The following is a 17958-nucleotide window of genomic DNA, read 5'->3' as shown; positions in this document are numbered from 1 at the left end:
ACCCGGTTTGTTACAATTCCAAAAAACCAACTTAGCCTTCTTGTTGGAAGACTTGTCATCCTTTCCTTTAAACTTCCTTTTTCCATTAGACTTCTTGGGATTCTTTGAACTTTCTCCTTCCACCATGTTCACAGAAGAGGAACCAACTTGGTTCTTGCCTTTAGGATTGTTGTCACGTTCTTGAGTCCTTATGGATTCTTCAATCCTTAAATGGCTTCCAAGTTGAGTCAAAGTCAATTCCTCTTTGTTATGTTTCAGATTGTATTTAAAATCCTTCTAGGAAGGGGGCAGTTTGTCAATGATCACAGCCACCGAAATGGCTTCATCCATTTTCAAATTGTGTTGAGCAAACTGTCCCCGAATCCTTAACATTTCATGGAATTGTTCCATAACAAGCCTGGAGTCAATCATCTTGTAACCCATAAAGTTACTGACAAGAAACTTCTTACTAGAAGCATCTTCAGCCATGTACTTGGATTCAAGAGAATCCCACAGTTCTTTTGCAGATTCGAAATTTTGATAGATATCAAAAAGAGAGTCAAACATACCATTGAGAATATGACCACGACATATGTAATCATCATTTTCCCACTTTGATCTTCTTCTTGTTGCCTCCAAAGGTTCATCTTCAACATATTCTGGTAAGATTGGTATGGGTGTACTCAGAACATACACCACTTTCAGAGTGGTAAGGAGAAACTTCATCTTCTTCTGCCATCTACGAAAATCTTGCCCTTCAAACTTGTTCAGTTTTTCAAACTTACTTGTCATTTCCTTCACAGAATCACCACTTGCCATGATCACAGAATGTTTTAATCTTCAGCCATATACTTGGATCAGTGAGAGTTATGAAACACTTTCAGATTAAAGCATTTTGAGGGTACACTCAAAATCTCTAATCGGATGAAACTCACTGTTTTCTAGAAGGGAGAATGAAGAATGTGTTATATAATCTGTACCCAAAATGAACCCGAAATTGATCATATAACAGAAACTAACTTCCTGTCCTAAAACTGCCATATGGTGGTTACAGGAAAACAACTTCCTGTCCAAAAAACGGTCATATTACCTGTCAAAACTAACATAAAACCGGGTTTATAAATGGATCACAAAACCGGGTGTTTTACAAAAATACGGGACCCCAGCCAGGGGCTCTGCCCCTTAGACCCCGCTCCCAGGGGCGCTGCCCCTGGACCCCCGTTAGTTCAGGGGCTTCGCCCCTAAATAACAGTATACTTTCAACAATGACAAAATCAAACAAATGTGCACTCCGCACCATACTAATTTGTTCGATAATTGTCAAAGTGACATTGATCAACAAATTAACTCCGTTACACTTAAATAATATTAGTGATATAAAATCACCAACAATTAACCCATATAAAACTATACCCCATACATAAGGCCATATCATAAAAAAAAACAACAAAAACAAATAAATAAAATATAGAGAAAATAAGAAAAAAAAAACAAAAAAAAAAAGTTAGACAGCAATCGTATCATTTTCTCTGAAGTCTCTTTCCATTCTTGTTTTCTTATGATATACTATATTCTTGATTCTTCGTCCTTTATCTCACCACTAAAAAGTTAAAATTGAACTATAACTTCTTTGAATCTAAATCGTCAAATCTGATGTGGGGATCCATCCATGAGGAGCGAGTTCCCAAAAAAAACCAAAGGAATTTTTGTTTCATATCTCATTCCATATTAACTATCGTTCTTTAAGTTAATGAAATTTTTGTTGCAGATTTGATACTTATTACTTCTAAATTTGTAGAAAAGTGCCGCCTTTAATACACCATTTTGATTCTTGAGGTAACATTTGTTGTTCTGATGCTTTGATTATCAATAAAATATAACCGATTGCTTTCTTGAAGTTTCAATATCTCTAAGCATGTTTTGCACATGCATGTATTTTGTTGTCTTTTAATATCATAATGCTACCTAAAATTTCAGATCACTATATCCCCTGTTTCTTGTTCGCTTTTTTTATGTACACCAGTTCTTTGACTTCATAATTGTAATCAGATTTCGATTATATATATATATATATATATATATATATATATATATATATATATATATATATTTTGGGATTTCTGAAAACGGTTTGTTTTACAGATGGGGTTTCTAGATCTGTTTTCTGCTGCTTCTATGCCTATTCTGAAGGTTCTGATAGTTACTGCACTTGGATCATTTCTTGCCCTGGATTCTATTGATCTCTTGGGACAAACTACAAGGAAGCAAGTCAACAACGTAAGTCTTTAAATTCCCTTTAATTATTCAAGAAAGCATACGTCCGCAATTCAAGTTAGAGATCGTCGGTTGTGACTTGTAATGTACAAGTCGGTATTGCACTTTAGGACTAGTCCACCGTGCATTTTCGGGGTCCCTTTTTGCTTAAGCTTACTAATAGTACAAAATCTTGGTAGCTTAATGGAAGATTCAGTTTTTCTGATTATGGAATTCAAATACCCATGTTCAAGAAAGTTGCCAATTTGATTAAAGATTCGATTTTTGTGATCATTGGACTAGTATACAAAGATTTTTGATTTCATGGCTCTAATTTCGAGTCTCTCTTTGCCAATTAAAGAAAATTTTAATTATGATTAAAGATACGAATTTTCTGAATTGAGACTCATAATACTCCTTCCTATTTGATCAGATTGTGTTCTTTGTGTTCAATCCAGCACTTGTGGGCAACAATCTTGCTAGAACAATCACTCTCGAAAGCATCATTTCTATGTAATCTTTCTTCAATGGGTTCTTAATTCTGTTGTCATTCTTTGGAGATTAACTGTTCAATTAAAAACTTCAGGTGGTTTATGCCTGTGAATATTCTTATTACATTCATAATTGGGTCCGCACTTGGATGGGTGCTTTTGATAATCACTAAACCACCTAAACATCTAAAGGGCCTCATCCTAGGTGCATGCGCAGCTGGTAAATTGCTTGCATCCTGATGAATATACAATTCTATATTAAGAACATAAATAAATAAAACCCTATAAGTTAACAAAATTTTAAATTTTTGGATTTTGATTATGAATGATAGGAAACATGGGAAACTTGCCTTTGATTATAATCCCAGCTGTATGCAAAGAGCAAGGAAGTCCCTTTGGTGATCCTGATGTTTGCCATGAGTATGCCATGGCTTATGCTTCATTATCTTTGGCAGTATGTAGTACTTTTACATTGAAAATTTCTAGATGATTAATTGTTTATATAAACTCTATGTTTCATAACAAATGTACATTCATCAGATTGGAGCCATATATTTGTGGACTTATGTGTACAACCTAGTACGGATATTCTCAGGTCATTCCCAAGATTCTAGCAACACTGTTGTCAAAGAGACAGTAATCATACAAGAGGATTTGACTGAAACCTTGCTTCAATCATCTTCACTTACGGTAACAAGAAGGGAACAGTGAAGGTTGTTTTTTGCTTTCAATGGAGCAATCCGTGTACGATATGAACTTACAAAAAATTTAAAATGTTATATGCATCAGGTATTAGATAGAATGAAGCAACATTTGGGGTATATTTCAAGTCGGGTTAATTTAAAAGTGTTGTTCGCACCATCAACCAATGGAGCGGTATACACTAACCTTAAAGCTACATTGCCAATCCAACTCTATCTTTGGTGTAAAAGCTAGAGTTAACATGCTCTATTTTCTACATCAAAACAATAAATACTATTACTCAAAAACTATAGTAATACTATTCATTTACACAAAAAATAGAGTTAAAGTTACACTTGTCATATATAACCTGGAACGTATACACACGCATAACAATTTGTTTCTTTTTAATCATAAAGATTGTGGGTTTCATTGTGGGAACAATCGCGCCAATTCGCAGGCTATTAATAGGCACCACAGCTCCTCTTCGGGTGATACAAGATTCTGCATCGTTAGTAGGGTATAGTCTTTTAAACTATGTCCAGATTTTTCATTTAGTAGGTCTCATGAATTTCTCTTCATTTTGTGGGTCCGATTATAATATGGGATCATGCATGGAACCCACAACAAAAGACACTTTGTTAACACTAATGGATCCTATTCACATGTGTCAGGGATGCCGCAATCCCAACCACTACATTGATTTTGGGTGCTAACCTCTTACGAGGTAACTAAACTTAGATTTGTTATACAACTGAGTTTTCATGTATTCCGTTGATTGAAATTAGTAGACACAATTTGCATTTTGCAGGTTTGAAAGGATCATCTCGTGTCTCGTTACCAATTGTGTTTGGAATTGTAACAGTTCGGTTAGTTGTGTTGCCACTTTTTGGCATTTTGATCGTGAAGGGAGCCGTTTATGTGGGCTTAGTGCATGCAGATCCTCTTTATCTATTTGTTCTTCTCCTACAGTTTGCGCTTCCACCTGCGATGAACATTGGTATGACTTCTTATGCGACTACATGTTTTTGAAATTTCTTTATCTGTTTTTTTGGATAATGATGACATGTTGTGAATTCTTTTAATATGGTATTTATTGGTAGGTACGATAACACAGTTATTTGGAGCCGGTGAGAGTGAATGTTCAGTGATTATGTTGTGGTCTTATGGTTTGGCTTCTGTGTCACTCACCCTTTGGTCGATGTTCTTCATGTGGCTCGTGGCTTGATTCATTATTTTATTTGATTGATACCAACTTGTTTGATTGCCAATCAGAAAATTTTTAAAATAGTCACTTTAATCTTAAAATATTGTCATCAAATTGACATCGTAAGAATAATGCCGGTGGAAACTACCAAACTATTAATGAAGATTCAATTGGTACAAGAGTAGCTCAAAATTATCAAAATATCAAATCGCATGAGGTTCTATTTTTTAAAACCAATCAGGTTTCATTTTTTAAAACCAATTGACAATAGAATGGAGTACTCATCGCCTTATATGCTAGCATCAAATTTCTCTTTTATGGGATTATGCTTAGATAAAAAAACACGATTTCAATCGAATTAAGAAAATAATTTTTTTATTGATCAAGAATCCTTAGAATACTTTTACATTCAAAAATCTCACTCTAAGCTATACAAAAGATACTAACATTATCGATGTCACTGTTTTGGTCAAAAAATGAACAATCAATAATAAACCAAATTGTATGAGAGACCGTGATGTTCGAGCTAAAACAAATATGAAATGGTAGACAATGTGACACAATGGTTTACAAGGAAAGTCGTTTATCCTTGCTAGGATCTCCAACACAAAACCTTGGGAGGTGATAATGATCACCTGTCTTGATGATTTTATTGATGTAAAATGTTAAATACAGAGATGAATGTGTAAATGCTAGTACAAGTATCGTAGATGAGCTAATCGTGTGTCTAGTGTGTGTAATACAAGTGTTATTTATATTCTAAACTAAGCAACAAGAAGTCTGATATTCCCGAGATCCTCTGAGATCAGCATATGAACGTTGTTTGACTTGGTATTCCGGGTCTTAAGCTTAGTTGAGACGATATTTTGTTGAGAATAAGTCTTTCATTGACTAATTCTGCACACGTGTCAATAAGAAATGAGATTATAACTATTATAGGTGTTAGTAATAATGATAATAATAATAGTCGGGATCCTGAAGTGGCTTAGGATCCTGAGTACTCTTTGAGATCTGGGATCCTTAAAGGATTGAGGATCTCGCCCCTAACAATTGCCCCCAAATTATTCTTGCGGAGCAGACCTCATCATAGGTCAGGATCCCCTGATCGAGGAAGTCATTCTCATTAGGAGTGGTAATGCTGGCACGAGAACGAGACGCCTTCTTACCCATGGTCGGAAAAGAAAAACTAAAGGAAGAGGGGAAGAAAAAATTCAAACCCCAATCGGATAGGATTTATCTGATCAATAGTAATCATCACGCAGTCAAATCATATCCTCTTTCTTCTGTCACTAGGTTAAATTGAGGTAATTAGCCGATTTTCTTTACCTTCCCTAAATTTTATTCCAATCTTTTCCGGTCATCTCCAAAGGTAATTTCTTCTGCCCCTCTTCCTTTAGTTTTTCTTTTCCGATCATGGGTAAGCAGGCGACTCGTTCTCGTGCCAGCATTACCACTCCTAATGAGAATGACTTCGTCGATCAGGGGATCCTGACCTATGATGAGGTTTGTTCCTTTGACGATGAAGACATGCAGTGTAACACCCAAAAATTTCAAGACAATTTGAACTTCTAAAAACATTTCAAACCATTAAAATCATTACAACTTTGTTTCCAATATAGTATATATCAAAGTTTTCCCAGAAACATAAACAAAACATGAGGAGCTGTACGATCATGCATTCGCCTTGTCGCGATCCCCTGATGTACCTGAAACAACAAACTAAAACGGTAAGCCCGAAGGCTTAGTGAGTTCCCCCCAAAATACCAATCGCATATAACCATAATCATATCACACCCACAGATACAAATCAGCATGCATAATGAGCCTTCAGCCTGACTGGACCGCCTCGCAGGGCCTACAGCCTATCTGGACCGCTCCCGAGCCTTCTACATAACTGAACCGCCTCGCAGGGCCTACAGCCTATCCGAACCGCTCACCGGGTATGTTGGCCATCAGTACAAAGCAGGACCGCCTCAACCCAACCCCCAATCAAATAAACATGTGCACATAAATATCATACGCTAGCTCATATCATATAACAGTCAAACTGATCTAACAGATCTCTAATCATAACAACATCCCAATAACCGGGATACAGACCTATCCGGTCACTAACATAGCATTGTCTTATAACCAGGACACTGACCTAACCAGGTCACTACACCTACGCATATCACATCCTAACTACCAGGATGTAATCAATAAACATATCATGCCATAACCGAACACAATCCATAAAGGGCCGCCCTTGGTGCCTTAGACCCTATTGATATAGTGAGGATAACTCACCTCGCAAGTAGTGCTGAAGCACTGCAAATCTCTGACTGTTGTCTCCCCGGAAATCCCACACTATCACACCATAAATAATAAGTTAATTCCCATCATGACCTTCTTGACTAAATGTCCCTAACATGCTCATATCTTCCCAAAATACCCCAGAAGTCCAATAGTCAACCCTTGGTCAAAGTCAAAGTCAACTATCAAGGTCAACAGTCCATGTTGACCACAACTCGTCGAGTACCCTCAGCTACTCGCCGAGTTCCTGGCATAACTCACCAACTCGCCGAGTCACTTGAGTGACTCGTCGAGTTCTTAGTGTCAGTGGTTGTAACTCCTTGACTAACTCGCCGAGTTTTCCCCTTACAACTCGCCGCGTTTATATGTGTCCAAAGGTTAGGAAAACCCTAGCCGACTCGCCAAGTCACTCATCTGACTCGCCGAGGCCACGACAATCTTCATCGGACTCGCCGAGTCATCCATGCGACTCGCCGAGTCACTTCAGTCCTTCATCCATACAGAGGCTTTTTAAGCCATGCTAAGGCTCCAAATTGTAGATCCAGCTTCCCTAGGCATGTTTATCACGTAAAGTTGCAAACTTTACGTGCATGCAACGCTCTAAAGTCTTAAAATGTCAACACCAAGCTTGTAAAGAAGTCTCACACTTGAGGGAAGGCTCATACTTGACAAAGCTTATAACTTTATGGATCTAGAGGCCAAAGGGAGTCCAGATCTGAAGTTACAACTTCAGATCTTGGCTTAAACACAAGAAACCTTTCCTAAAACCCACCCAAAAGAGATTAAAGATGAAATGAGCCAAGGAAACAACCTAATACCTTCAAGAGAGTGCACATTGAAGTATACCTTTGCTTCCCCACGAGTTCCTTGCTTCAATTTACTTGTTTTCCCAAGAGTTTCCTCACCAAGATCCCTCTTCCAAGCTTTAACACACCAAAGAAACACGCACACATGATTTAGGGATTAAGGGTGTCAAGAAGCTGTAAAGAGAGGCTGGGGGAGGCCAATGATCCTTTAAATAGGGTGCAAAACCCCAAAATTTAGGGTTTCATCTGCCAACTCTTACTCGTCGAGTCCCTTCTTGGACTCGGCGAGTAGGTCACTAAAACACGTAGACCAACCCGCTGCTACTCAACGAGTAGGGCAGCCAACTCGTCGAGTAGACCTTGAAATGAAGAAAATCTTAATAAATCAATACCCGAGAATCGGGGTGTTACAATTCTCCCCCACTTGAACTAGACTTCGTCCTCAAAGTCGGCCGCGGTGAACAGCTCCGGATAGTGTTCTCGTATCTCTGCCTCCGGCTCCCACGTCTACTTGGACCCCCTCCGATGCTCCCACTGTACCTTCACCAAAGGTATCTCCTTGTTCTGCAGAACTTTCATCTTCCTCTCCAGTATGGCCACATGCCTCTCCACGTAATTCAGGCGCTCATCGACCTGAATATCATCCAACGACACCACTGCCTCCTGATCCATAATGCACTTTTGCAACTGCGAAACGTGGAAAGTGTTGTGGATCTGACTAAGCTCCTCAGGCAACTCTAGCCTGTAAGCCACCTTGCCAACCCTGGCAATGATCCTGAACGACCCAATGTAACGGAGACCCAATTTCCCCCTCTTCCTGAAGCGAATCACACCCTTCCAGGGTGAGACCTTCAGGAGTACCATATCACCCACCTGATATTCCAGCTCAGATCGGCGTCTGTCGGTGTAACTCTTCTGCCGACTCTGAGCGATCTGCAGTCGCTGCCTAATCTGCTGAATCTTCTCGGTAGTCTGCAAGACTACTTCCTTCCGTCCCATCACCTTGTGTTCGACCTCACCCCAACAAACCGGGGTGCGACATCTCCGCCCATACAACAGCTCGAAAGGCAGGGCGCCAATGCTGGAATGATAGTTGTTGTTGTAGGCGAACTCTGCAAGTGGTAGGTGGGAATCCCAGCTTCCACCGAAGTCAATGACACATGCCCTTAACATATCCTCGAGGGTCTGAATGGTCCGCTCGCTCTGACCGTCAATCTGCGGATGGAAAGCTGTGTTGAAGTGCAACCGTGTGCCCAGCTCTTCGTGGAACTTCTGCCAGAAACGGGAGGTAAACCTAACATCCCGGTCCGAAACAATGGAGACCGGAACCCCATGGCGAGCCACAATCTCGCGGACGTACAAGTCAGCAAATTTCTCGGCCGATGAACTCTCCCGTATGGCCAAGAAATGGGCACTCTTGGTCAATCGATCCACGATGACCCATATAGCATCAAACCTTTTCGTCGTCCTCGGCAACTTGGTAATAAAGTTCATCGTGATCTGTTCCCATGTCCACATGGGAAATATCCAGGGGCTGCAGCTTGTCATGCGGCCTCGAATGCTCGGCCTTGACCATCCTACAGGTCAAGCACCTCTCGACATACCAAGTGATTTCTCGCTTCATGCACGGCCACCGGTAGCTCAAACTCAAATACCGGTACATCTTGGCAGCCCCCGGGTGACTGGAGAAGTGAGACTTATGAGCCTCCTCCATCACTGTCTGTATGACCCCTCCAGACATTGGAACCCATACCCGACCGCATCGGGTCAATAATCATCGGCTATCCCGCACAAATCGAGTGCTCTCGCCCCTAATCCTTTCCATTTTCCAGTTCTCTGGTCGCATGCCCTCCACCTGAGCATCCCTGATCAAACTCATAAGCGGATAATCCACTGCTATCCTCATACATACCACTGGGGTGGAAGACCCAGCGGACTTGCGACTCAGGGCGTCCGCCACCACATTCGATTTATCGGAGTGGTAAAGGATCTAGCAGTCGTAGTCCTTGACAACATCCAGCCACGTACGCTGCCTCATGTTCAGGTTCGACTGATCCATGATGTGCCTCAAACTCTTGTGATCCGTGTATATGGTACATCGGACCCCATAAAGGTAATGCCTCCATATCTTGAGAGCGAACACCACCGCTCCCAACTCTAAATCGTGAGTAGGCTATCACACGTCCTCTCTGCATGAGGACTGCCCCCAAACCTGTGATGGATGCATCACAGAATACCACAAAATCCTCCACTCCCTCCGGGAGTGTCAAGACTGGAGCTTCGCACAAACACTGACGGAGAGTCTCAAACGCCCTCTCCTGTTCAGGACCCCACCGGAAATCCACCCCCTTCCTCGTCAGACGAGTGATAGGTACTGCAATCTTATAAAAATCTCGAATAAACCTCCGGTAGTACCCTGCTACCCCCAGAAAACTCCTGATGTCCGAAGGAGACCTCGGCACCTCCCACTGCATGACTGCCTCGATCTTGGCCGGGTTGACCAAAATCCCCTCCTGGTTAACGAGATGTCCTAGGAACTGGAGCTCTCGCAACCAAAACTCACACTTCAAGAACTTGGCATATAACCGTTCTCGTCTCAGAACTCCGAACAACTCCCTGAGGTGCTCCTCATGCTGCTCTCGGGTCTTGGAATACACCAAGATGTCATCTATGAACACGATGACCGAGCGATCAAGCATCAGTCTGCAGACCCGATTCATCAGGTCCATGAATACTGCTGGCGCGTTGGTGAGCCCAAATGACATCACCACGAACTCGTAATGACCATAACGAGTCCGAAACGCGGTCTTCTCCACGTCCTCCTCTCTGACCCGGACCTGATGATACCCCGACCTCAAATCAATCTTGGAGAACCAAGATGCACCCTGCAACTGATCGAAAAGATCATCTATCCTCGGGAGTGGATAACGGTTCTTTACCGTCAACTTGTTCAACTCCTTATAATCAATGCACATCCGGTGCGAACCGTCCTTCTTCCTGACGAAAAGGATCGGCGCTCCCCATGGAGAACTGCTAGGTCGAATGAACTGCTTGCCCAGCAGTTCCTGTAGCTGTGAAGACAGCTCCTGCATCTCGGGTGGCGCCAACCGGTATGGCGCCTTAGCGATAGGAGTCGCACCCGGCACCAGGTCGATCCGGAACTCGACCTGCCTCTCCGGAGGTATCCCTGGCAACTCCTCAGGGAACACGTCGCCAAACTCCCTAACTACTGGAACCTCTGAAACTGAAGTCTGATCTCTCACCCGCGTATCTACCACATACGCTAGATAAACCACACACCCGTGCTGAATGTACTGCCGAGCCCTAGCATCTGAACAAAACTTTGATCCCACTCTGGTGCCCTCGCCATATACAATCAGTTCTCCCCCACTTGGGGTTCGAACTACCACTCGCTGGCCCTCGCAATCTATCATGGCACCAAAACGGCTAAGCCAATCCATCCCTACGATCATGCACACCTCCCCCATGGGAATCGGTATCAAATCTATCGGAAAGGACACTCCGAAGATCTCCAACTCGCATCCTCGTTAGACCGAAGAAGCAGAAACTCCGTGTTCGTTGGCGATAGAGACTCACAACGGACACTCTAGCTCGCCCACTGGCACACCAAACTCCCTACTAAATATCTGAGATACGAAAGACCGACTCGCTCCCGAGTCAAATAAAACCAAAGCAGACAAGGAGTTCACTAAAAACGTACCTAATCACAGGTACAAAGGATAATGTAATGCCCGTGTTTCTAGGATAGGCATTAATGATGGTGTAATAGTCTAGGTCAACCTTTATAACTCATTTTGAAGAAATGAAGAGGAATTATGTGATTATTATGTGTTTTATGCTTAATTATTAGGATTTAATTAATTAAGAATAAAAATAAGCGTCGAAAATAAATATTAGATAAACCTAATATCTATGAAGTATGTTGTAGTGGTCGTGACAAGGATTCCGGATATATAAAGAATACCGAAATCCGAGTTATAACGAAGAAGTTATGACATGTCGAAGTTCCGCGACAAAACCGGCACGGCGCCGTATGACGTAAAAAGTGAGTTTTTGATAAACTACTTTTTAGCCTTGGTGATCTAAATGAAAGTCGTAGTGTTCGTTAAACCGAGAGTATGCATAAAAAGAACGCCCAAATCTGACTTCGTATGAGGAAGTTATGATTTTTCTAAGTTTCAGCTTAGCGGTAGACAGCTAAAAACTTGAATTTTAGATCGAGTGATTTTTAGCCGACACAACCTAAACGATAATCGAAGGTCTCGTCAATAGTAGTACAACGGTAAAAAGACAGACGAAAACGGATATCGGATGAAGAAGTTATGAATTTTTAACGGATTTTTCTGTCCCGGTCTGTTAAAAATAATAATATTAAAGTTAAAGTCAAAATTAGCCGACAGAGTCTAAACGAAAGTTGTATAGCATAATTTTACCTACGCGTGCATATAAAGAACATCGAAAACAGAGCTCGTATGCGAAAGTTGTGGATTTTAGAAGTTTGGAACACAAAAATCAAGAAAATCCCAAAATCCGAGAAATTTCGCATGGCTCAGGTTCGTCCACGTAGCACCTGCGCATGCGAGACGCGTGTCTGGTCCGTGGCATGACTGAAGCGAGCCACGTCGCCCTTCCCTTGTGATCCACTTCGTTCCGAAGCAGGTCAATCATCCGAAGGCATGGCCCAATCCGAAGGTGATGCGTGTACAGCCTTCCGAGACCGACGCCTGGCCCCTCGCATGTCCGACGCGTGCCCTCCCCCTCGCCTGAGAAGCTACCGCGTGGCTTCTCCTCCTCCCTCCGGATCCGAACCTCGCCCCTATAAATAGAAGGGTTGCGAGATCTCCCGGGTAATTTTGGAAAATTGCCACTTTTCACCCCAAAATCAATATTTCTTTCATTTCAACTTCCCCCGAAGCCCCGAGATCATATCCAACACCTGAAATACGTTCCGAAGTGCCCGAAGACCCGGAAAAATTTATCTTTTCGGTTTTGAAGCTCCACCCTTGCAGGGCCCGGTTTTCAATAAAACATCCCGGTTTTATCGAAAACGATTGTTTTAAGAGACGAGGTGTTGTCCAATCATCGTCTTATCAAGTGAGTGTATAGTCACTTTCATATTACACGTAGATATGAAGTATTTTATATAAAATACGTGCTATGTGAATATATATATTGTATGTTTATTTGAGATGGATGTTGAAGGAATGATTTATACAGGTTTTTAAATATTTTGAACTGTATATGTATTTTATATCTACAAAAATGTTGGGTAAAACATGGGTAGATGAAATAGTTGGTATGTGATAAAAGATGAGTTGGATAAATGAGATGATCGGTGATATAGATCATGAGATGAGGGTGAGTGGTAAAATATGAGAGAAGCACTTACCCAAACGTTGGCCCCCGTCAGTCAACAGAGTATGAATGACAACCATGGACTATTCTAGATGGTCCGTGGAACACTAGCAGGCTCGCAACCTGTAAGTGTGTGAACTATATGTTCATCAGTTGTACTCTAAAAACCCATTGACATGTATTGCAGGTGGATTCCTGTGAATAATACTGTCGATAAATGAGAGCTATGGACTTAGCACATGTTGTATAAACCCTGGTAGCTATGGACTTAGTGCCTGTTGTATAAATCCTGGCGACGATGTGACTTCGTGCCTATTCCTTTGGTTATCTTGGCAACTATGGACTTAGTGCCTGTTGTATAAACCCTGGCGACAATGTGACTTCGTGCCTATTCCTTAGGATGAATCCTTAGGAATGAGTGATAGATGATTCTTAGGGTAAATCCTTAAGAAATAAATAAGATAATGGGGTTGGGTAATTAGGTTGATTGTTTGATGTTTAAGCATAATAAATTTATTTATTGTGGGTTGAAAACCCTATATTCTCACCAGGCTCCCAAGCCTGACCCACTCAGTTTGTTTGTATCACATGTATCGATACGAAGCTACTTTACACCGAGAGATTAAAAGAGATGTAGATCACTAGTATAAATGAATGTAAGTTTTGTTTATGCTTATGTTTCTGTATTGACGATGACATCCCAATGGTTTAAATGAATAAAATACATTTCTTCGGAAATGATTTGATAATATATTTATCATGTTTTTCTGGGAACAAATTCCGCAACATTTTTATAAAAAGGGTACTCTGGTTTTTATAAAGCATAAACAAAATCGGTCTTTTCTGGTCGAGAAATTTGGGGATGTCACAGTTGGTATCAGAGCATTAGTTTAAGCGAACTAGGAATTTGTAGGATTTCTAGACTTAATCTTAGAATGCTAAGCAATGATCGTGAGATGAGTGTCTACCATATTTTAGGCATGAGCACTAGTATATTTTAGGAAATGTCTAAAATGCTTTTATGTGCTAAATGCTATATGTTTTCCATATATGATATTATTTGTTCGGATCTATGGTCTGTTGTCGACCGGATCTGGAAAACCTTATGTGTTTAGGATTCTAAACGTATGACTACGATATTAGAACTAGCATGTAAACGTTTCGGAGTGATAACGAATATTTAACGTCTATCAAAAATAAAGATCTAAATTCACCTACGATTGGTGTATAGATCGAAATGGCAAGCACTCAAAGTGGATTCGGAAACGATAATCCGCAGCCCGAGCCAATCACGATGGCTGGGGTACAGGCAATGGTGCGGACGATGTTGGATCAACAGATGGAAGAGACAAAACGTTTACTTCAACAAAGTAAGGACGAACTTACTGTGCCAGTACGGCAGGCATCTGCTCTTGAGGCAACTATCTGGGTTGCTAAGTCTATTGAAGAAATGATCAACAACAGGACCACCAACAAGGTTGAAGTTGGCAAGAAGAGGAAATTTGAGGGGTCTTCAAGGTCCAACAAAAGCAACATGTTCTCAAAGTCTGGAAAAAGAGGAGGTAAAGGAAAATGGTGCGGGAAGTGCAAAAATAAACACTCTGGAATTTATGGCAGGAAGGTGAATTGCTTCAAGTGTGGAGAAACTGGGCATTACGCTGATGAGTGTACATTTCCCAAGAGGTTGTGTTACAGATGTAAGGAAGAAGGCCATATTTCTAAGGACTGCCCGAAGAATAATGAAGTAACAACTCCAAGGGAATTTCAGAATATCCTCGACGAAGCAAATAACAACACTAGGAATTAGAAGTAAAGACTTGATACCCGAAGATCAAGTTATGAAGTAGTAATGTGAATAGTAACAAGTGGTTTAGCCTATTAGAGGCATAGTATAGGGTAAACTTGAACCTCTGTGTAATCGTTTCAAGAAATAATATAAACCCTGGTTTTGTCATCTGATGTATTGAATGACTATGTGAAATTCTTGTATGGTGACTTGGAGAACTGCGAGACAATACTTGGGACGAGTATGAGTAGGTGTGAATGGTAGTAGAGGCCTATACTACCGAAAGCACAGGACTCGTACTTGGATCAGGGAAAGTCACAAGGTTACCAAGAAGCTAGTAATTGATTTCGTTTTTGTTCAAGTATGTCGTTACCATCGTTTCGGTAATGACTAAGAACATGATTGTTATTCCGACCCTAGAGGTCATATCGAATCAAGTCCGACTAAGATGAGTATGTCATGTGGTTCAGAGAACCAAGTTCGATGTAGCATTTGACTTAATATAGAAGATTGAAGTGAAAGATGATCAAAGCGATCAATAGAAGTATCACGCTCATTGTTAAAGAAGTTGGTAGTTAGAAATGATACATGTTGAAATGTGATTGTATCACAATAGAACATGAAGGAAGGTATAGTCTGTTCTAGAATTTGTCTCTAAGAGACCTGAGTCTAAGCATTGCATTATACGATGAGAGATCATTAGAACATGTATAAAATCCGGATTTCTAGGGATAATATTTTGAGTATTCATTTCGATATATGAGGAATGACTCGACGAGTTGGTGCCTTAACTCATCGAGTAGAGTCGCGTTTTGGTGACGTGTTTAATGAATGGACTCGACGAGTCGGGTACCTAACTCGCCGAGTTAGCACTGCTGAGGAAAACCCTAATTTTCCGGGTTTATGACCTATTTAAAGTCCCTTATGGCCTTCATCTGCGGCTACACTTCCCTTGAGAAACCCTAATCAATCCAGAGATCATAGAGAGAAAGAGGGAGCTAATTTTCATCATTTGGGTGCATTCTTGCAAGAAAGAAGGAGAGTGTTCAAGCTAAATTGTTGGAGGGGCTCAAATCTACTTCTATTCCATCCAAAGGTTGCTGTTGAGGTATGAATCCATGCCTATTTTCGTGTATATAGTAGATCTCTTGAATCTAGGGTTTCTTTACCCTTTCTTTAGTTGGAATATGGAGCATGTGAAGTCCCATTGAAGAATAGACTTTAGATCTGGACCTTGAGAGGTCCAGAGTGTCCCAACAACCAAGCTTTATGCTGTCACATGAGAATATTGAGCCTAGGTCTCCATTTTTAGAGCTATTTCATCAAATAGAGCCATATGTGCGATGCATGAACGTAAAGTTCAGACCTTTATGTGACTTTTGGGTGTTAGAAGGTCAGATCTATAAGTTAGAGAAACAGATCTGACCTCAGAAGGTCGTTTGAGCATTCTCATGGAAGAAACTCGTCGAGTCCATGAGAGGACTCGACGAGTCGGGTTGTGTTGCACCACGATTCGTGATCAGTGGTAACCCGTCGAAGAGAAAGGTTAACTCGACGAGTCGAGCGAGGCCTTAGGAGGATTCAGAGGACACGCATGGACTCGCCGAGTCACCCGAGTGCACTCGACGAGTCTAGTCAAAGTTGGACCGTTGACTGGGGTTGACTTTTAGGGTTTGGTCAACATTTGGACATTTGACCATTGGAGGGGTAAAATGGTCTTTTCCCCTTCTGAGAGAATATAGGGAGGGACTAGTCTAGTCTTTGAGAGCCGTATTAATTAGAGATAATTACTTTATGTGATTAGGCGGAGGCTAGATCAGTGATTCGAGTTCGAGACTTTCCGAGATTACCCGAGGTGAGTCTTCTCACTATACATTACCTAGAGTGGTAACTATGTGCAGACCGGAGGGTCTTTGTGATGGGTTTTGCGCATTCTAACACTCCTAAGTGTACATGCAACCCTAAATAGCTTGGATCTATGTTTTCTCTATTATACATGCAATTATGAACTTTCCAAGGTATTACCCTATCTAGCATACAATACTTGATACTTGGGTAATAAAATGGATAGAATACATACCTTTGTTTGATGTAGCTTGTCTCCATGAAGCTTGAGTGCCTAGTGCCCCAAGTGTGACACCTCAAATGGTTCACACAACACCAAATGCACATAGAATGACTTGAGAGAAATGGAACACTCCTTGAAATCGTCTAGCCCTCATATTCACACATTAGTGCACGATTTCTTGAGCCATGGGATTCTTTTATATGGTGGCTATTAGGGTTACACCATGTAACTCATAACTTTACCCATTCCTTATGCTCCATGGATTTTAACCTCCATGGAGTATCCATGGGTCACCCCATGGACTTAGTCCAACATAAGGAATCTTGGATCACAAGCCCACATATATAAGAATGAATGATTTACACAATCAACCCATATATTTAATTAGTCTCCTTTTGATCACTTAATTAATTCCAAATTAATTCTTGATCAATACTAATTAAATAACCTTATTAATATATTAGAACTTATAATATATTAACCAACCTTAAGTGTTATTTCTCTCATTATAGTCTATCCAAATGCATGATGCCATGCAACCCAAATGGACCATGCCGGGTCGGGTCAAGTCTTACCAATTATAGTTATGGACTTAGACATTAATCCAACAGTCTCCCACTTGGATAAGTCTAAAACTATTATTGCGTATGACTTCAGGAACCGATCAGCAATCGTAGCTCTCAAAAGCTTCTGTCGAACTCTGACCTTTGTCAATGACTTGTCCATTAGATAAGGGATCATATATTCCTCCATTCTAGATATCATATGGACTGAGACATGGATTATCAATCATTCTCTCTGTCCATTTGTTGTTTCCCGATTTCCGATTCATGATGACTGACTGATTGAACAAATCAAATCAGTCCTGGCTTGGCCAAGCACTCACATGTATCATCTTTAAATCATCGAGGGGCCCACAGATATCGCTTTTATCCCGAAGGTAAAAGGAATGGATAAACTTCGACTCATATGGCTTGTTCTACTACTTGTTGAATCATACACAAAGACACGTTTTA

The 17958-nt window shown here is 41.0% G+C and overlaps 1 protein-coding gene across 1 annotated transcript; it reads left to right on the top strand.

Annotated features, from left to right (window-relative positions):
* The first annotated feature begins 1543 nt into the window (after positions 1-1543).
* Positions 1544-4848, top strand: LOC145160063 (protein PIN-LIKES 3-like). Its single transcript, XM_079079136.1, has 11 exons — positions 1544-1815; positions 2122-2256; positions 2666-2745; positions 2819-2943; positions 3056-3177; positions 3264-3413; positions 3513-3599; positions 3824-3924; positions 4079-4131; positions 4216-4404; positions 4508-4848. The coding sequence occupies exons 2-11, from the start codon at positions 2122-2124 to the stop codon at positions 4630-4632; spliced, it is 1167 nt and encodes a 388-aa protein (XP_078935262.1). The 5' UTR covers positions 1544-1815; the 3' UTR covers positions 4633-4848.
* Positions 4849-17958: the final 13110 nt, after the last annotated feature.

The sequence above is a fragment of the Lactuca virosa genome, chromosome 2 (genome assembly GCF_052849685.1).
Source record: "Lactuca virosa cultivar CGN04683 chromosome 2, Lactuca_virosa_CGN04683_v6, whole genome shotgun sequence".
Lineage (NCBI taxonomy): Eukaryota > Viridiplantae > Streptophyta > Magnoliopsida > Asterales > Asteraceae > Lactuca > Lactuca virosa.
The sequence above is the reverse complement of the archived record's forward strand: the minus strand, read 5'-3'. Positions and strand labels throughout refer to the sequence as shown.